The 20,874-nt window shown below is 42.5% G+C and overlaps 1 protein-coding gene across 2 annotated transcripts; it reads left to right on the forward strand.

The window, feature by feature from the left end:
• The first annotated feature begins 15 nt into the window (after positions 1-15).
• Positions 16-15,442, forward strand: lmbr1l (limb development membrane protein 1-like). 2 transcript variants are annotated; one of them, XM_052058074.1, is made up of 17 exons: positions 18-261; positions 3,897-3,981; positions 8,306-8,339; positions 8,681-8,820; positions 9,085-9,188; positions 9,264-9,387; positions 9,464-9,532; positions 9,604-9,668; positions 10,048-10,120; positions 10,187-10,276; positions 10,356-10,432; positions 10,521-10,598; positions 10,682-10,755; positions 10,888-10,978; positions 13,002-13,068; positions 13,217-13,378; positions 13,922-15,442. In XM_052058074.1, the coding sequence occupies exons 1-17, from the start codon at positions 61-63 to the stop codon at positions 14,005-14,007; spliced, it is 1,620 nt and encodes a 539-aa protein (XP_051914034.1). In that variant the 5' UTR covers positions 18-60; the 3' UTR covers positions 14,008-15,442. The 2 variants fall into 2 exon arrangements, with proteins under 2 accessions (XP_051914035.1, XP_051914034.1); XM_052058075.1 differs by lacking the exon at positions 10,356-10,432 and having other exon boundaries at positions 16-261; positions 10,187-10,308.
• Positions 15,443-20,874: the final 5,432 nt, after the last annotated feature.

The following is a 20,874-nucleotide window of genomic DNA, read 5'->3' on the forward strand; positions in this document are numbered from 1 at the left end:
CCCTCTCATTAGCCCCGCCCTTCAGCCCCGCCCCCTGTCTTCTTAACTGAGTTGCGTAGCATGCTGCTAATGGTCGGTCACTCATCCCGGACTTCTCTGCCTTTATTGCGACAAGATGCTCCATCTGTAAATGTTCTGGCGACGAGTCCAACTGATCAGCCTCTGAACACGACATTTTCTTTGTTATGGTGTCGGAGGATGGAAACGTACGACGTGTCGGTGAGGGAGCAACTTTTCCACAACCGTGTCAGGGAGACCATCGTAAGTGCTGCCTGCGTTCTCGGAAAATTAGCTATTTCGTTTTGAAGCCAACAAACAATGCAGTCTGAAACATGAAGTTACGACGTTGTACTTGAAGCCCTGTTTTGGAATTGCTAACTCAAAGTTGAATTGCAACTCTGTGTGTGTGTGTGTGTATAATGTATATATATATATATATATATATATATATATATATATATATATATATATATATATATATATATATATATATATATATATATATATATATATATATATATATATATATATATATATATATGTGTGTGTGTGCATGTATATATATGTGTGTGTGTGTGTGCATGTATATGTATATATATATATATGTGTGTGTGTGTGTGCATGTATATGTATATGTGTGTGCGCACAACGGATGCGTCTGGTAGGGAGGAAGTGGCCCCATCACCACTTGTATTTGACAATACTGGACTTCTTTTTCTCTCTTCATTTCCATTTGTCCTCTGCTGTGTATGTTTTCACTTGTATCACATGCTGAGAATTTGATCCAGGTTTACATACATATCCGAAACGGCACGCCTACATTCTATGTGTATACTGTACTACAGGGATTCCCAACCACCTTCACTTACATTATTTCTCATAAAAATAAATAAATAGCTTTGATCAACTCTCTATGCTTTCAGCATAGAAAGACCCAAAGCATCAGCAACAGTGTCATCCTTGACTACGTAGGAAGGCATTATACTACGCAAGCCCAATTGTACGTGAAGATGACCAGAAACTGTGGTAATGGCTCACAAAAAGAGTGCCTCTGAGTTTGATAAAAAAATTTGTGATTGTTAAAAAAGTGATTGACCTACATCTGGGTGAACACTCACAGTCACTGTGTTATGACTTCACCACGGAGACAACCTCTAGTTGATTGTTTTATAATTTACTGTACTTAATCTTAATTTACAACATACTGTATACATATTGTTGCCTGTGGTGAAAACGCATGCTTCTTTCCTTGTAATTAAACAAATAGGAAAAATAATTTAACACATTTGTAGATACAAAACCAACAATGTTGTACTTTAATCAACTTGTCATCACTTGGTTGAAGCAACTGTAGTGATGTAAACAATAGTTCTAGTGGTCAGAGCTTTTTGCGTTTAGACATTACTGTTAATAAATTACATTAATCATCATCAGACTCTCAACAACAAGTTCTGAAGCTGAACCTGCCAGCTGGCTGGCTTTTCAATGTCGAGTTTGCATATTTTCCACATTCCTGACTGAGATTCCATTGCCCGTTTTGCCTCCCTTCCTTGCACCAGAAAAACAAACAAACCGTTTTTAATGCTTTTCATTACTGTATTCATAATTTGCAACCATCTTCCCAAATATGAACACACACTAAAGCCAACTCTTGTAGCAGGGATATTTGTTGATCATTAATTCATAATTCAATCTAATTTATGTAAGAGCCTGCGTTTCACATTGAGCCCACCTAGTCCGTTGGTGCTTGAATATAGCATGGACTACTCAAACGAGTCAAAAATAATTCCGGATTTCAGGTGTCCAGCATGATTCACAATCCCTGTTGTGAAGTTAATAGTTCATAGTTAATGAAAAACACGTCTTTTTTTTGGGTGGGGGGGGGGGCATTGCATATTGTTACTGACCTACAAACAGAAATAACACAACCAAGAATTCAGCCTCTTTGGTCAGTGGAACATTATAATGTTAAGTAGATCCTGGAGACACGCGCAGCCCACACCCTGCACCTTGATAGAGATCAAGAAGGATGTGGGATGAGTTAATTCACAATAAGATCTGGCAGCTGACATACTGTTTCTGTCCCACAACCGCAGATTTAAAATGCTCCGGCGTTGGGCGCAATTCTTGTTGCTCCAAAATCATCACTTTACATGAGACCCCAAAAATGTCATGTGGTTTCAACCATCAACATGGCATCATTAAAAAGAACACAAGCCGTTTTCAGCACTTAAGATTGGCCAATAAGATACAAAAAAGAAAAAAATAGAACATTCACACATGTGCAGTGGCCAGTAGTGTCGATTTGTAAAAAAGAGAGAGAAATTTATAATGTTGTGATTTTGAAGTTTTCAGATCAACGCCTACGATTATCAATGAAGATGTCACACGCAAGAAGTGTATTTTGGTTTCTGAACTTTTTCAACATGACACTCCGCTACGATATTAATAGCTAACTTCGGTTTAGAACATTAAAAGAGGCTTGTGTGTTAAGTGTAGCGGCAAGCCTGCCGGTAAAGTGTACACGATTTTTAACCCGCAGGAGGGTGGAAATGTGGGATCGAGCTTTAGGTAAGACCCTGTTCAGATGACCACCGTCAGACATTCACTCAAAGGTGGAATGAGTACCTGAGGTCTCGAGTGACAAGGAAGGATAGCGCTTTCTTGTGGCAAATCCTACTGCTTTTGTGCGTGTCTTTATTCACTTAAATGTGGTGAGTCACCACATTGCCTTTTATTCTACCACCTCTGTCTTATGTTTGTGAATCTGTTATTATGATGATTATATTTTGAAAACATGCCGTGTAAAGAAAGCAATAATAGTTCAAGTAATCCTTGGGTGGAGACAAATTGCTTGCTTGCTTTTTTTTTTTCCATTCGGCTGATGAAATTCCATCTTGATGCCATCCTTGCATGTTTTTTAAATCAATAAAACATGTTCATTTTGTGGTGTAAATGGCTACTTGGGCAAGGACAGACGTGATCACGCAAAGAACTGTTGTCACTGTTGTGTGAAACCGGAGCTGCCATTGCGCGTATCATCAATCATGACATATCCGCGGAAACTTGGTGTTGAGTGTTGTGACATGCTCGCAGTCTGCTGCAGCATTAACACTCCCACAGGCATGAATTGTGATGCATCTCCAAACTGGATCTTAGCCTTGTTGACTGTGAGCTCACTTCCTTTTTATTCAGTCAGAATGACACCGCTGAGAGACAAATTTGGAAATCCAGTTGAGCGTGTTTAAACACCGTTCAGGTTCTCTGCTTTCGGTTCTCCCTTAGGCCATCATGAAGATGTGTTGCGAGATGCCTTCTTTCTTTTGGCCTGCCGATTCAAGCAATACAACAGTTTACGTCATTCTGGGGCAAAATGTTGAGATTCATCAGCCAGCAGAGCATGAATAATATATTTGACCTACATATTTGACAGCCTTATGTCAAAAACAATGATATCTGCAGGCAGCCCATCATTACTTGCTATGCCAGACCACATTTCCCTCTTGATCTCGCTCTTCTTTACAACACTGTCACCCATTTAGAATTATTTGTTTTAATGAGGTGATAATCTTCTGGCCCCATCTGTCTGTCCGTGCCTTTGCGAGCATACTTGATCTGTTTTGCTCTTAATCGGATGCATTTTTATATTTTATCTGAATATGCACACATTAAAATATTCTACAATAACAGAGCCTGTTTGTTTTTGTCTTTTGTTTGTTTGTGGCTCTTGTGGATAATGTTGGCATCAGAGTCTCAAATGCATTGACTGCATTAGGCTTGAGATGCGGAAAAATCAGTTGTACAGTATATGAAAGTCCACAACAGGGCATTTGGAACGTTTTCCCTTCCTATGTTGAATGTCTCTCAAATGTTATATCTTTCTGTGTCTTGTGCAGATCTGTGTACTCCTGTTTACATGCCTTTACATCGTGTCCTACCTCATCCTTGCACGCTTCAAGAAGACTGCAGAATTTGTCACCGGTGAGTAAAACTTTTATTTGTTTGCTTTTGGATTAAGTGGAGATAATACACGGCCAACAGACTGCCCTTCATTACATGGACCCATCAGGAAGTGTTTTATAAAGCCTTCGACTTGTGTATAAACGTTGGAGTTCGGCCAGTCTGCGAAGCATTCCCCATCTGTGGGGGAGGGGATCCAATGCTAAAAGGAAACCTCTCCTCTCCCCTTACAGTAAAGCCTTACCGTTGGAACACGGACCAGAGAGTTCATGTGTTGGCTTGTTTTTTTTTTTGTTTTTGTTTTTTTTTGTCGTTGGTCTTGTTGTCCGATCTCTTTAAAAAAAAAAAAAATGTAAAAAAAAAATATATATACACACCACTGATCACTTTAGCTCTGCTTGATACTTTGCATATTGTCTCACAGTTGTCACCATGTGGTATCACCGCACTACGGTTCACTTACATTACGAAATGTCCTTCCATACCTATTTGTCATGTCCTTGTTTACGATGATACTTATGCAGCGTGTTATACGGGAGACAAATTCCTTGTGTGTTCTACATACTTGGCCAATAAAGATGATTCTGATTCTGATTTGGTCTTATGACGATCACTTCTCTGTATTTGAACCGAAAATATGACCCTTCAGCTATTTTAATGTTGAATTTTTGGATTGGGAAAGGAAATCAGTATAAACGATGGACCATAGAGCTAAACTTGAACGTAATATAAAGGAACAAGTTATTTTTTTGCTCTTCACATGCAGGTGGCGGGACTGGCTCACCTGCCTATCCTGACTGCATGGACCCGAGTGTGGGTCATTTATTAGAACACAATCTGGGTGTTTAACAGCCTAAATGAGTCCTTTTGACATGACCAGTTTCCAACTACATGGAGTTCTCTTGGAACATCTTCCTTAATTATGTATCATCAAATACATTAGAGCAATTAATCAGCTACTTCATTGTATCGCCGATTAAAAATATTCTTCTAATAGCCTTGTTAGAACTCGACCAATTTTGACAGCTCAGGCATGGCTTTCCACTTTTTACCTTTTCACACAGCCACTGTTGCACATCTAAAGCAGGGGAAATTTGAGCTTTACTTTTAGTCCTCTGTTCTGCGTGGTTTCGATTCGCAGGGTCCATCGACAGGGGAAAAAGATGTTTTTAAAAGCTATTTTTACGGGCAATGTAAAGGTGATATGCGCATTCATGAAGTTGAGAAGTGCAAGAGTAAAATGATGGTTGGACAAAAAAGTTGGTGTGACTTTTTATGCTAAATCTGAAGGTCGGTCTTGTCAAGCAAGCACAGTTGTTCACTAGCTTCAATATAACACTTCAAACATTCATCAGGCACAGAACATTTTCAAAGAATAAAAAAACCCAACAACCATACCCATTATTCTTTTCCTATACAGTGTTAAATGATGACTTGTAGGAATTTGCAAAGATTGCAACCCATGTATACTCAGTGTCATGGCTGAAAGTGTGGACAGAACACTGAAGGTTCAGAAGGAATGTTTGGTGTTATGCAGCTTTGACTCCAGGCAATATCCCAGTGGATCAAGACATGGAAGGGGGGGTGAAGAATGTTGTTGACTTATAACTTTGGGGTCGTCTTACACTGACCAAAGCATACTCGACAACTTTTCAACAACCAAAACACAAAGGTGAAGACTTTTGTCCAGCGTCCGTCAGTGATTAAGTGTCATGATAGCTAGAAATGATGAACTAAAGCTTTGGCTCTGTGCTGTATTGTTTAGCAATCTTACCAGTCTAACTTTGCAAAGTTTCTACTTTGAATTTTAGTTCGTTATTGGTTTGATTGAATTCTGATTGTATATTATCTGATTGAAATATTAAGTTTGATGAGGGAGCGCAGCGCACTAAAGGGCGTCTTCTCTCGTGTGCTTAAAAGTCGGAAAAGGCGCGATGCCGCTGCACATTTTGTGGGCTGTGCGAGTTATCCCATCGACTTAAGAGTGTCACTCAGACACCTTCATAAAATGTACGCACTCTTGAAATGAGGGAATTCCCTCTAAAATTCTCAACAGTGCTGTCATTGTAATGGTAGCCATTGGAATCATTCGTTTTTATTTCATCGATGGATGTGCCTCTTGTGTAATCCATAGAGGTTGCTAAGCAACGCTTTTCTACTGATGCAGATAAGCAAGCCATAATGAACATACAGTAGAACTCTGATTAAATGACTATCGTTGTATTTCTCAAATACAGAATGCAATTAGAAATGCTTGTTACTGTTTGATGAGCCGCACGCACATCTCTGGTGACGATCAGTCTTACTTCCAAATCGACTGGGCAAGTTAATTGAATGTTTTAAGTGTGACATTTTTTGCGGGGAATCTGTCAGGAAATCTCCACCATTTGGGACTTGATTGGCTCGTCAGAATTCACATGGTGAAGCCTCTTTGGTGGTGGCTCGCGGCTTCCCAAGTTCAGCATGGTGGGTGTGTAGGAAGCCTTGACGGGAGAATTGCTGCATCTTGATAGGCGCGTAAGGAATGAACTGAAGGGCAAATGGGAATATATGTCCCAGAGTGAAGATGTAGTTTGCTTTGTTAGCATCTCATGCTAGTTCATAAACTCGTCACTTGTGAACAAACTGTAGCGTGTTTGTGCCTTTTAACGTTTTACATTAGAGTGAAACATTAGAAGGGAAACAGGTGGACAACCTGTTCTGTTTAATTCAGTATTTTTGCAGGGACATTTTCTCACGTGTGCAATTGTTTCAAGGAATGTTGCTGATTGGCTAGAATGTGCACTATGCTAGCATGTTAGTTTTGGTTGTCAAAAGTGCAAATATCCTGACCCAATCTCTATGGCTTTCCGGGCCTGGTGGTTACATAATGATTTCGATAACTTGCCTTCATTGAAAGCAGATGAGGATTGTCACCAGGCCAAGTTGTCTTTGGTTTGCTGTGGCTGGCTGGACTTCATTACACGCCGTGGGTAACTGTCTGCATGCAAGAACAGTATAGGCCTGCAGTTAAGTAGCACTTGAGCAATTCCACAAACAATTTGAGCTCTCAGCTCAAATTGTTTGTGGAATTGAGGAGCAAATAACTTGTTTTTGGGTCTGCAGTCGTATTTACTTAAATGGTCATACAACACACATGATGTGAAAATGAAGGGTTTTCAGTATAATTTTCTGAACAGTTGGCATTCTCAGCCAGTCATTCTTTGCAGTTTTTTTTTGGGGGGGGGGGGTGTCATGATAAATCCTTTTTTTTTTAAACCGGAGTCTCACATTAGGGGTGTTCACACGGCACACATTTGCATCGGTGCTGCACCGACGTATTTTGTTACAATATATCTTACACCAGAGTATTTTGTGGAGCGTTCACACGTAAAAAGCTGCTTACTAAAGAGAAGCTTGTTAACCCCGGTGCAGCCCCACTTGCGTTCACACGGCATTTTCTGCGGCCGTGCAATAATACGATAGTAATAATACGGAAATAAAAGATGCGGTGCTGCCTCGCAAACTAGCATTTACTCCAGAGTAAATTTTTAAACCACCTCCTAAGCAGGGTTAAATTTGCTCCAGTTTAAGGTGTTTTCAGGGACTACACGGGTATAACTTTGTACCCGTGAACGCTCTACAGGGGCAGTCTCGGTGCTACACCGGAGTAAAAGTTGCCATGTGAACGCCCCTAATGTTTCAGAACACCTCCCTCATGCCCGTTGAGGCCAGTGACAATTTTTTACGCCACACCCCACAAACGCACACACACACATCATTCCTCTATGAACGCTGCTACTACACTGTGCCTCTGCTTGGCACACATGAGGTTGGAGTTCACACTCCTTCAGAGTTTGCATTTGTCATGACAATAGAGACAAGCGTGTTTTGCTTTGTTTTTATTAACATAATGTAATTACGATAGTAAACTAGTTACACGCCCGCCTCACAGTGGAGAGGTGCACAGTTCGAATTCGGCTCCGGCCTTCCTGTGTGGAGTTTGCATGTTCTCCCAGTGCCTGCATGAGTTTTCACTGATACTCCGGTTTCATCCCACATTATTAAAACATGCTTGACAGGTTACTGGAACATTCTAAATTGTCTCTAGGTGCGAGTGTGAGCGCGAATAGCTGTTCGTCTGTGTGCCCTGCGATTAGCTGGCAACCGGTTCAGGGTGTCCCCAGCCTACTGCGCAAAGACGGCTGGGATAGGCTCCAGTATGCCCGCGACCCTTGTGAGGATATTCGGATTAGAAAATGGATGGTTGGATAATGTAATTCCATTCAAAATGACCTCTTTAAACTCAGAAACATGTCGTTCTCAATGGAAAAACAATGAAAGGTATTGCTTTGCTCTCTTTCAGATGATCTTGAGGACGCTACAGTCAACAGAATTGCGTAAGTGAAAAGCTCATAATGATTAACTGACTTGGGGCAATCTGTTTTCCCTCCCTCACGTTGATTGGCGTTATGCAGTGTGAATGAACAGAGATGCACGCAGTGCGCTGAGCTCCAACTTTATTGCCTTGTCGAGTGTGTGGCTGCTGATTGTGATAGGAACAGTCCAGTATCCCTTTGCCCTTTGTCCCTACACGCTGGCACTGTCGTCTTACCTCCGGCGGATCACCTTGGACTTTTACCAAAGCTGTCGTCCCAGACCAGTGTTAAAAACAAACAAAAATGTGACTTTCGTTTGAGTATGACTTTTGTCAAACAGTCCCTCTGGTCTCCTCCTCCAGGCTGTGGCTGTGTACATTCACGCTCTCCGTTGCTGTGTGTGCCGTGCTGCTTCTACCCATCTCGATTTTGTCCAATGAGGTCCTGCTCACCTTCCCACACAGCTACTACATGCAATGGCTCAATGGCTCTCTGATCCATGGTACATTTTTGTATTTGTATCTTAACTTTCCACCGCATCAGAAACTGTCACTAAGTGACTTTTTAAGGGACTACCTCAAGTGATTCATGTCTGAGATTGTTTTAACATGGTCTACCTTGCACTGTACCCCAAAATGTTTCTCTTCCTTTTTGTAAGCATGACGCATGCTTGACGAATTACAAGGAGTAGAAAAATGCTGCCGCTCAGTGGTGTACTGTGGAACTGCAATGAAAGCCTCAACAAACATTTCTTGTCTTTTGTCAGGGTTGTGGAACCTCGTTTTTCTTTTCTCTAATTTGTCCCTGGTCTTCCTCATGCCGTTTGCGTACTTCTTCACTGAGTCTGAGGGATTTGTCGGATCCAAAAAGGTAATCATGAACATTTTGAGTAAAGTGTGCTCTTTGAGGTCTGTGCTTGAATACGCGTTGTGTTTGTGTGTTCAGGGAGTGATGGCACGAGTATATGAAGCAGTTGTCCTGTTGTTGCTGTTAGCCCTCCTGGTGTTGGGCATTGTGTGGGTGGCATCAGCCCTGCTGCACGACAACCTGGCCAGGAAGAGCCTCTACGGTTGGTCACCTGTATATTTATACACTTCAGAACTTCTTGACACAAACGTCTGCATGTGTGTGCTTGTCAATTGCAGATCTGTGGGAGTATTACCTTCCCTACTTATACTCTGGCATCTCTCTCTTTGGAGTGCTGCTGCTCCTGCGTAGGTCTCCCTCATTGTGCATACGAGACCGTTGGACATTATCATATTGTCTGTGAATTTGTTCTCCTCAGTGTGCACACCTTTTGGGTTGTCTCGCATGTTCAGTGTAACAGGCCGCCTGTTGGTCAAACCACAGGTGAGTGACATACTTGATATTCAGTGAGGCACCACATTGCTTGTATTTGTTGTTGCGTTTTGCAGTTTAGGGTCACAGTACAAATGTCTATTCTCAGGATTTCTAACTATTTTTGCTTTATTTAATATGATGTGCACTCGGAACCATACCGCCCAATGACCCTTAAAAAAACGTCATAATTGGAATATTTGGGACAGTCCTGCAATATCATATGAATTCTTCACTGGTTCATCCAGCTCATGCATTAGTTTGACCTGTGTGCTTACCAAACATGTATTGTGGTACTGGTCGCCAGGATCAGGGATGGCAACGCAAAGATCAGATCAGTGTGGACGGTGCATTTTTTTTTTTAAATTGATGTTTGTCTGCTCTCACTCAGCTGTTTGAAGATGTCGACGATGGCCTCAGCTGCACCACACTGGAGGAGGACTCGCTTTACAGGAAATTGAAGTGTGAGTAGCCTGTGAACTGTCTTGGTTTTTGTTTAAGTTTGAAGGTGATGTTTTGTCTTGGTCAAGGTGGCAGTTCTCAGTCCTGCTGGGTCAAGCTGAACATTGAAGCAATGAAGAAAGAACATCAAGCTGTCCGAACAAAACGTATCGCCTTGGGTGCGTTTCACTTCTCTAGCGGTGTTCACAAGGTACAGTCATTGTTTTCTTAACCGGTTTCTTCTTTCGGTCTTGACAGAGAAGCGAAGGAAAGCATCGCCCTGGCAGAGAAACTTGGGCTATCCGCTGGCTATGCTTATGCTCCTCGCCCTCACCGTAATTATTCACAATGTTCTCCCAGGCTGATTGAAGTCAGTCCTTCAGGCAGCCAATGAGACCTTTGGAAATATTTGTGTGTCTTCAGGTGTTGTGTGTTCTGATGGTGTGTTTCAATGTGCTGGAGCTTCTCCTTGACGAGACGGCAATGCCCAGAGGAATGGAAGTAAGGATTTTGGTAGAGGTTTTTGCAGCAAATGCTGAGGGTCTCTTCATGTCCAACTGCTTATTTATTTATTGTCCATTTAGGACCCTCACCTTGGGATGGCCTCCTTCTCAATGTTTGGTTCACTGGGTGCAGCAGTTCAAGTTGTCCTTATACTGTATCCTTTCAGTGCAATGGCACTGTGACTGGCCAGCAGGCTATTTTGTGTTTAGTGACGTATGTGTGGGGCTATCACCCTCAAAAAAACTTACTGAAACAATTCTGTATTGTCCTTCATAATGACTGACAGCTATTTAATGGTTTCATCAGTTGTAGGATTCTATAGCTCTCCCCTCTTCACCAGCTTGGTACCTCGTGCACAAGACACTAACCTCACACAGGTATCTCCACAATCCACTCTCAAGTCAAGTCAACAGTATTTATAGAGCACTTTCAAACAGCCATCGCTGCATACAAAGTGCTGTACATGGAGCGATTTACCATGCACAATAAACAGTAAGACGAATCGGTAATAAAGGCGGTGGAAAGCACCAAACAGTAAAATCAAGGACAAATCATGCTGAGTCGAACGCCAAAGAATACAAGTGAGTTTTGAGGAGGGCTTTAAAGATGGGCAGCGAGGAGGCTTGCCGAATGTTCAGTGGGAGGTCACTCTGCCAAAATACATGCAAAAACTGCACTTGTGTCAATTAATAGATTTCTTTCAAAATATGATACCTGTTTGAAAATACTTGCTGAAAACATGCAAAGACTGAGAACTATGTAGCAGTCAATTGTAGAGATGCAGCGTTAAGCTTTTTTGTTTCCTGGTTTCTTTTATTTGTTTTGATTTTTGCATGTGAGTAAAATTAGGCGCAGTTGGATGCCGGCATGAGTCTCCCAATCCCCAATTTTTCAGAACGTGTACTCCACATCAGCGATTATCCCGTGCGCATGACCTGCAGTTAGTTAGCTAGCTTCAGAGCGACTCATTGTCACAGCAAACCATGAGATGACTTATATCCTAGATAGAGGCTTTAAGTGGATATGTTTTCATAGCCCAAACAAGTAGGAATAAGAAGGATGATAAATTAGCATCAATTTTCCCAGGTTGCAGTCGAGTTACTTGGTGGAAGTTGATTTCAGCACTTTCAGTGGACACGCCCACAGCTTTTGAGGGGGGGGGGGGTAGGGGCATGATTTCAAGCTTCAGTTCGCATACTTCATTTTTTAATCATTCCAATTTACTAGGTGTTATCAACACTCTTCTCCGTGGTGTGATGAATTTAAATGCCATATTTATTTTCACTTCATGGGGACTTTGAAGAAGACGAATATTGCATCAACGGTCTCAAACTTGGGCCTTAGACTGGACAGTGATTTCAAACTCGATCGGCAAATTGGTGCCGTTGTTAAATCCAGCTTCTTTCACCTTAGACAGCTGGCCAAAATAAAACATCTCCTCTCACATGAACACTTGGAGACAGTAATTCATGCCTTTGTCACATCCCGGCTCGATTACTGCAATGTCCTTTACTTTGGAGTCAGCCAGTCCTCCATTAAACGCCTTCAGCTGGTCCAGGATGCCGCTGCTCGCCTCTTGACTGGTACTCATAAGGGGGAGCATATAACGCCTACTCTGGCATCCCTTCACTGGCTCCCCATTCATTTTAGAGTTATTTTCAAGATGCTCCTCTTTGTTTTCAAATCTCTAAATAATCTCGTGCCACCTTACCTCTCTGAGCTCATCCGCCCCTACACACCTGCCCGGCGCCTCAGGTCTGCGGACCAGACATTATTACAAGCACCAAGAACTAAACTGAGGCTCAGAGGGGATCGAGCCTTTTCTGTTGCTGGTCCCTCTCTCTGGAATGACCTCCCACTGAACATTCGGCAGCCTCCTCGCTGCCCATCTTTAAAGCCCTCCTCAAAACTCACTTGTATTCTTTGGCGTTTGACTCAGCATGACTTAGATTTGCTCTTGATTTTACTGCTTGGTGCTTTCTACCGCCTTTATTACCATTTCGTCTTACTGTTTATTGTGTATGTTAAATCGCTCCATGTACAGCACTTTGTATGCAGCGATGGCTGTTTGAAAGTGCTCTATAAATACTGTTTACTTGACTTGACTTGACTTGACACTGATCAACCTGGCAGTTACTTTCTATAGGTACAACTGCTGCCCTCGCAAATTTCAGTGGTCTGTGCATTCTCCAGAGTTTTGTCTATGCAGTTTGGGTCTGCACACGTTTGTGTATGTTGTAGATCGTGAACAAACAATAGGAATTTCCACTTGAACCAAGTTGTGTAAATCCAGCCCTGTTGCCCATGATTGGACTTATTTTCATCTTCTGACTGTACTACGTTAACAGCTCATGGGCATGTAAAACATGAAAACAATTTTATTTTTCTGTTCCCTTTAAGATGATTGCCAACTGTGTTTCTCTTCTCATCCTGAGCTCAGCACTTCCAGTCTTTTCACGGACACTTGGTAAGGATTAAGGATGGAAGGAAACGGTCAGCAATTTGCAGTTGTAGTTGAATAACGGCCACAAGAGGGCGTTTGCAGCCTTTGCTACCTGTGGAGGCAAACTTGAGTGTTGGCGTCGTTCACTTGTATTACTGTCTTGTGGTCTTAGGGATCACGCGCTTTGACCTGTTGGGAGACTTTGGTCGCTACAACTGGCTTGGGAACTTCTACGTTGTATTCCTGTACAACATGCTGTTTGCTGGCCTCACCTCTGCCTCTCTGATCAAGACGGTCACGTGGGCTGTGCAGAGGGAACTCATCCGTGCATTTGGTCGGTATTCTTTTATTTGTGTGGCTTTGCAAGTCAAAATGACAGCATATCTGAATAGCGTGAGCACTTTGAGCTGAAATTGACTGCGCTTGGATAGGCGTCAAGAGTTTCCCAGCATGGGCCCCATTTCCCTGTGGGCTGGCCGCTTTTCCTCAGATAGAAAGAATACAATTCATACAGGAAAGTGTCAAAGGACAGGAGGAGAGTCGGATCCCCTTGGGGGACCTGCAGGCCCACCGCCTTAGACCCCCTCGCAGCATACACAGCCACAAACCCTGCGCCCAACACAAACAAGCTCTCAAAGCAAGCAAGCGCACATACACACACACACACACACACACACACACACGGAGTCCCCCTTCCTTACAGTTTAGATAGCATCTCGATGCTAAGGCCACCTCACTTATTCTTTCCCATTGCCTCCCAGCTCACTTTTGTTCCATGATTAATTGACTCTGGCTTCACCTTAACCACTATTTTCCCTGGTTTTAGCACTCCACCCTGCAATTGTGCTCAATTTAATTTCATTGTCTCCCTTTGCAGGTCTCCACCGACTGCCCTTAACTGTCTCACGCTCCACTGTCCCGTTCAGACTTCTTCTGGCAAGCGGACTGTCCAAAATCCAGTGACCTCTCCCTTGTCATCGTGTTTTGTTTTTTTAATGGGTTGAGTGACAAACGCACCCGTGGAGTGCATTGTCGTCGTCATTGGCAACAAAGCTTGTACGGCGCAAAGGGCCAAGGGAGATGCGGCCACTTGACTGTGTGCCATGGGTGGTCTGCGCAGATGTTGGATGACCAAAATCTCAAGGCATGTGTGTTCACATGCGCATAATGCCAGCCCCAACAGGTTTAACCAGAGACGTGTTTATGGCTCAGGGGGCGGGGGCCCAATGTGAATCAAAGCCATCTTTCATGGGCAGTGAAGCCCCAAAAGAGGAGCCGAGATGATGGCTTCTGAAACACGTAAAAGTCAGCAAAGCTATTTTCAAGTGTTATGCTGTAGCTGTGAGAGACCATTTCCTCTTCCTGCTCCAGATTGATGGATTGCTCGCTCTCATCTTCTCGGAAACTTCCCGATACTCACTTCTCGAAGGATGTTCCGGTATTTTAAGAGTTGAAATCGGACTAACATGTCATGTAGCTTGGACTGCTGTACAGTTGGTCGGTGAGTGGGAAGTTGCGCAGGGGAAATGGGATGATGGAGTATCTTGTGTAGTCTGAGGGCTAAAAAATAGCTGCTTTACATTTTGTCTTTGGAATTTTCGGAGGGGCGGGGTGTGGGGGGCCTAAGTTTACAAAGTCAAACTCTGACTTAGAAAAATGCACAAAAGGAATGCTTTACACTTGTGTCTTACGTATTGAAAGCCAAGTGAAACCCCGTCAGGGGATCATGTGACTTCGACCGACCATACTGTGAATTATTCTGTTATTTTGTTGGGGAAGTGCAATATGTTAAAGCACACGTAACTTGGAAAAGTGATTTTTTTTAGATTGTTTATCTCGACTGCCTCTCGTAGGTGTGAATGTGTTTTAGTTTGTGTGGTTGTTTTTCATGAAGTCAGTTTCAACGTTTCGACAACTTCCGTTACATCTTGATCAGCTGTTAATGCACAAACGATGATCCTCTCGTCATATGTGGCATTTCTCCGCTGTATCATCAAGTTATGAGACGTTGGACTGATCAGCAGGGGGCAGTGCATGTCAAGTTCTTCCGACTGTGCGGTCTTAGCAGCGCTTTTTGATTGATTGACCACAGACTAGTAAATCGTTTAGGTGGATCGCTGAGGGCTCACGCTCCTTTTCTCTTGGGAAGATAAGTAGGAACACAACATTGTTGAATCTGATTCAAATCATTTGTCAGGGCATTGGAGGAGCTTCACATCACAGGATCGCAGGAGTCTTAACCCCACATTTCAGTTGTGAAACTTGGTTGTGATACAGCCGGAACACCACATCTTTAGAGTTCTTCTCAAAGATTGCCAAATAGTGCTCAATGTTTACTTTGAAACACTGTTGTCGTTTTAACAGCAAAACCCAATAAAAAATTGTCTTGTTTTTAAAATGTTTTTGGTTGACTTTTTTTTTTAATTGTGTACATTGTAACAAAAGATTAATCTGATTAATCTGTGGTGGATACTTTTCACTTCCACCCTTCTGGTTAGACTTCTTTTAATCAGCTAAAGAAGAAAGCCTTATTTTGGACTGTCTGTCGGGGGCACCCATCCACCGCGCCACTCTCGATGGGGCCCATGCGTTCCCTTCTTCGATGCAAGTGTCAGATAAAAATACAACTCGAACTTGCAGGACTGACTTTCTCTCCTCACGTCTACACTATCCTGCCCGCCGCCTCTCTTCCTTGCCCATTGTCCATTTCCTCATCCGATTTTTTTTTTTTCCCTCTCCCGTCCTCTGAAGTCAGTTCAAGAAAAGGCTGCCCCTTGATTAATTTGTCTGGCTAGATTTGGGTTTGAATTTCTTGTTTTGTTTCGTTGGATGTCTTAATCAAGCGTATTTTTGTTCGGGTTTGTTTTGCATTGTTTCCTTTACAAAAAAAAGGAAATGAACGCAAATGATGTTGCATTTGTGCACATCTGGTGGCTGGTTGAACTCTGAGGAAGTTCCACATGTAAGGTGTGTTGAAAGACAAGCTAATGCACTTTTACTCAGTACACTTTTCATATGCGTTTCAACAAATTCACCTAAATAGTTTGGGACTACTGCGACTGGCAGGCAACCGATTCGCCCGAAGGGCAGCTGGAATGGGCTCCAGCATGCCCGCGACCTATGTGAGGATAAGTGGATTAGAAAATGGATGGATGGATAGATAGTTTGGCAGTAGCGGGAACACTAAATTAACAAATAGCCAAATAGCCACGGACAATTGCAGTTGATAATAAAAAAAAATTGTGTACCAGGTCATCTCGTCAAAAATGTACCCCCTGCCAAAAAATTAAGGAACCCCCAGTCAGAGGATTTTCATTCAGTATAAATTTGTGAGGCAGAAAAAAAGCTGATCCAGACGTCACACAAAACTACCGATAGTCATTTCAAGTTGCCACTTCAGGGTTTGAAAAAACACTAAAATAAATCAAGAAAATAATGTAATCTGTAACATTTTTACACCAAACAGAGGGAAAGCGTATGCAATTACTAACCTCTGAGGGGGCGAAAAAAGTATGTAATCACTGTAAATTTCTATTGCCAAAATTAACCAATGCATCATGCAGTCTACAGTAGATCTGCTTGTTAGTCTGCAGTTAAACAGGCCTGCTCGTGCCATGTTGAGCTATCGCACCAAGTGGACTGACATGAATCGTGGTTTCAACATGAGAGATGTCAACACAACCAAAAGACGGGATGATCCCATTCTTCAAGAAGGTAAATCAGCAGCCACGCAATGCTGCAACAGATGTTGGCTGTTCGCAGTGAGCGGCGTCTAAAATCTTGACCAATTCCAAACAACATGGGAATGTTCGAAGCAAGCATATTGGTGGGAGACCAACGAAGACATCAAAGCATCAAGACAGAAAACTTTGAAAACAGAAAATGCACAGCCACAGAAATGGGAGGAAACTAGCGTCAGCGTCTGTGCCAGAGCTGTAAGTAAGCGCCTCGTGAAAATTGGGTTTGCATACAAAATAAAGCTTAACGAAAGCCAGCATGAACACTTACGAACGAAAACGGTCCGAGGAAAAAGCAACTGTGGACTCTGGATGAATGGCCACTCTGTATTGGGTAAGGTGACGATATTGCAACTTTTGTTTGGCGCCGTTCCAATGAGAGTGATGAAGATGACTGACTGCCTGAAGAAAAGCTGCAAATTTCCACAGCCAGTGATGAGATGGAGCTGCATTTCGGTTAAAGGCACAGTGAGATTGCTGTCATGACATCTGCAATAAATGCACAAGTTTGACGCTGACGTTTGGGACGCTGTCTTTCTCTCCTCGAATGAAAGGATGTTTGGGCACAGTGAAATCATTTACCAAGATAACACATCTTGCCATAGCACCAAAGCTGTGAAAATATTTCATGAAGGATGACATCTAAGGTCAAACCTTGGATCCCAATCTAATTGAAAATCTTTGGAAGTTGAAAAACTGTTCCATGACCTGCAAAGCTGATCTGGCAAAGGAAATCCAAAAAAGTTAGAGGTAGATTGTTGAAGAGTAGGCTACTCTATAAGACTCACGAAGTCCATTCCTCTGTTAGACAAGCCAGAGGTTGGTGCAACAAAGGACAAGTAGTTTGTTGAATTGTTCTATTTTTTTTCCACCACAATTCCAGAAACTTTATTTTTCCCTCAAAGTGAGTGATTCAATTTTTTTCCCCGCCCTCTGGTTAGTACAAATAAGTAACTGTTACTGACTACCACATGATTTTGTTTGTTTTTGTTTCAAAGCCACAATGTTTTTTTTCTACAAAATTAAACAACTGAATGTTTATCCCTGTTAATCTATATTTTGCGCAAGGGGTATTATCACAGTAAATGTGGGTTTCGCATCAGTCTTGATTTAGTTCGACTTTGGGAGTGCGCCTCCCGCTGCAGCAAGAATATGAACTCTCCGTGGTGGTGCAATCAAAAGGTTACAGCAGTCCCATTGGGTGACACACACCATCAGACTGGTTGTCAGGCATATCTTGGACAAGGCAGCAGACAGGCTGCTCGTAACGGGATGAGATAGGCTATCTTTATTGTCAAAACATAAGAATGAAGGGATGAGGGAGGGGGGTGGCAGATTAGCTTTCCTGACAGTGCGCCATTTGAACTGTATGCCAAAACGAATTAGACGCCGTTGCACCCTCATTTGTGTGCTCGTAAATGACCGAAGCACTCACAGGAAAAAGGCGAGACTTGCTGGCTAATCAACTGATAATGGCACTCGCACTCTCTGGCCAGCATCCTGCGTGCACACTCACGGCACACTTGCTTCACACGGGCAGGCCTGTGTGATTTTTTTTTCTCCCCAATTATTATTATGTTGTTGTTGTTGTTTTGGCCAGGTGAATGATTCTGAAAGAGTATAATACACAGTGAGCAGATGCTAAACATAAAAAGAAATAAAAATAGTTGTTGGGGCAGGTTCATAAAACAAGGTAGAGCATCATATCTATCCATTGACCTCCTTGTCACGGGTCAGGAAGTTCCACCCTTTTCAATCTATTGTTTGCGCCCCCCCCCCCCCCCCCCTCTTCCCAAGCCCCACAGTACAAGATCTCAACCTCACCGTCTCTCCTTCAAATATAAGCTCACGTGTTGGTGTGCATACGTAACTTTGTGCATAGTTGACAAATATTACCAATAAAACGCTGAGCCAAAGTTGGATGCAACACCGTTGTGGGCGTGCAAGCGCATCCGAATACCCCACCCTGCTTCTTCCTGCGCTGATAACAAAGTGAGAGATGCCGCTTGGCAGTAAGAAAGAAAGGATGGGTGTTGGAACATTGTCAGAACCTTGACTTTTCTTTCCCCCCGACCCCTCGGGCAGGCCTCCATCTGAGGAAGTGGAACCCTCACAGCGTCTGTTCGGCTCCGAGAGGCAAGACAAATGCTTGAGATGTCAAACCCAGCATTGTTCCAACGCATACATTTGATTTGACAACAGGTCCGTGCAGTCGAGTGTCTACTATGACGGAAAACGAAAACGGCGGGTCACTTACATATGACGTGCCAGGAAAACTCAGGTGGACCTGGTGTCTATACGTTGTTCCAAAACTGTTATGCTGTAGCCATATAATGGTTACTGGGAAAGAAAGCCACATCAACTCAAGGACACTTTGAAACAAACAAAATTGAAACTCAACTCAATGTCACACAAACTGCTTAGGCAACAAACAAACTTTGGTAATTACAAAAAAAACAACAATAACAAAAATCATTTATTTAGCTGTATAGCTGGACGATTTTTTTTTTTGTCCCTAGTCGTGGCAATCCTTTGCTAAATTGCTAGGCAGAGTTTGTAGAGCCGCGTGGAGGTACAGTCAAGAAAATTACGACACTGTTTATGTAGATTTTCATGTTGTAAGTGAATCACTATATTGTGTCTCAATTTAAAACAGTGCCTAAATGTGTGCCCTATGCTTGGTTGGCATCCATCAGGGTGTACCCCGTCTACTACCTTAAACACCTGTGATGGGTTCCAGTATGCCCGTGACCCTCGTGAGGATAAAGCGGTTCGAATAATGGATGGACAAACTTTTATTTTGGTTTGTTTTTTCGCTCTGTGTTGCAAGTCAAAATTTGTGTTATGAGCAATTTTTACCCAAGTGAAGTGAAAAAAAATTGAGAAAATTAGGACACTGTAATGTAAAATTCCCAAGACTAACTACCCATGGAAACTAGGTGATATTTTCTACACCTAACTAAATATACTGTTCACAAGGGGACTTGAACCATAACCCTGAGGTTCCAAAGTCAATGTCCTTACAGATGATCTTCTGCCAACCCAATTGTATGGGCCTGCAAAGTTGCCACTGAATTGGCCCAAAATAGTTTTAAGATAATAAAACCCGCCCGAAATCCATAATATTGACTCTCTTCCCGCATTCAAAACTCATCTCAAAACCCACCTATTTAAAATTGCATACTCAGTTTAAACTCATCGCTTTTTTATTATTTATAATTTTATCTGTGGTTTTATTGCTCTTGTTTGATTGTAAGGTGTCCTTGAGTGTTTTGAAAGGCGCTTATAAATAAAATGTATTGTATTTATTATTATTATTATTATTATTATTATTACAACCAAGGTGCCATCTGGAGCTAACCAGTGGATGTCATTTACATTTGTGCGGCTGTGCAGGAAGCTCAAACACTCACCCGGCCATGTACTTACTCCCATCCTGAAATGGGGGAGTAAAAAGTTCACAAGAGGCAGAAGGCGGCAACAAGGGGGAGGCAGAAGTGTGAGGCACCAAAATAAGAAGGGGAAGAAAAAGAAATAACCACAACTTTATTTCCATCTCCATCCCACAGATGCTTGCTTCCTTCCTTTTCTCCCTTTCATGTTGCATTCTGAAATTGCTTTGATGAAACATGTCGACATGGCAAAGAATCAAATGTTACTTTTTATCTTTTTGTCTGAGTAAGGCCATGGATTTGTCATGGAGGCCAACATCTCTCATCTGTGCTGCCCGTGCCAGACTTGTGCTTGGCCTTGTTTATTCATTAGAACAGGAAAATGCAGTTTCACCACCGCTGCCACCCCTCCCTATAACATCCCGGGTTCTTCTGGAACCTTCCCCAGCAAAGATGCTTGTATGAAACCTTTGCAAGAGCATTGCAGTTAATGCAAATTTATTTTAGACGCGCACACAAGAAATGAAACCATTGCGTCCGCAGACAGCTAGGTAGCTAGGTAGCTAAATAGATCGAAAGAGAGGGAGTGAAAGAGAGACAGACAGACAGCAAAGAGGGCCACTTAGCTGGTCCACAATCATGTCAGCATTTTGCCATTCTCTGATTGGTTGTTCAAAGCAAGCCGAGTTTGAAAAATACAC

This window comes from Hippocampus zosterae, chromosome 2, assembly GCF_025434085.1.
Source record: "Hippocampus zosterae strain Florida chromosome 2, ASM2543408v3, whole genome shotgun sequence".
Classification (NCBI taxonomy): Eukaryota; Metazoa; Chordata; class Actinopteri; order Syngnathiformes; family Syngnathidae; genus Hippocampus; species Hippocampus zosterae.

What these genes read in the sequence shown, in the direction of transcription:
- lmbr1l (XM_052058074.1), top strand. Translation starts at nt 61, where the DNA reads ATGCTGCTAATGGTCGGTCACTCATCCCGGACTTCTCTGCCTTTATTG. An exon ending in AACAAAACGTATCGCCTTGG is followed by an intron (nt 10,277 to 10,355) that starts GTGCGTTTCACT and finishes CGGTCTTGACAG; the next exon opens with AGAAGCGAAGGAAAGCATCG. An exon ending in TTATGCTCCTCGCCCTCACC is followed by an intron (nt 10,433 to 10,520) that starts GTAATTATTCAC and finishes GTGTGTCTTCAG; the next exon opens with GTGTTGTGTGTTCTGATGGT.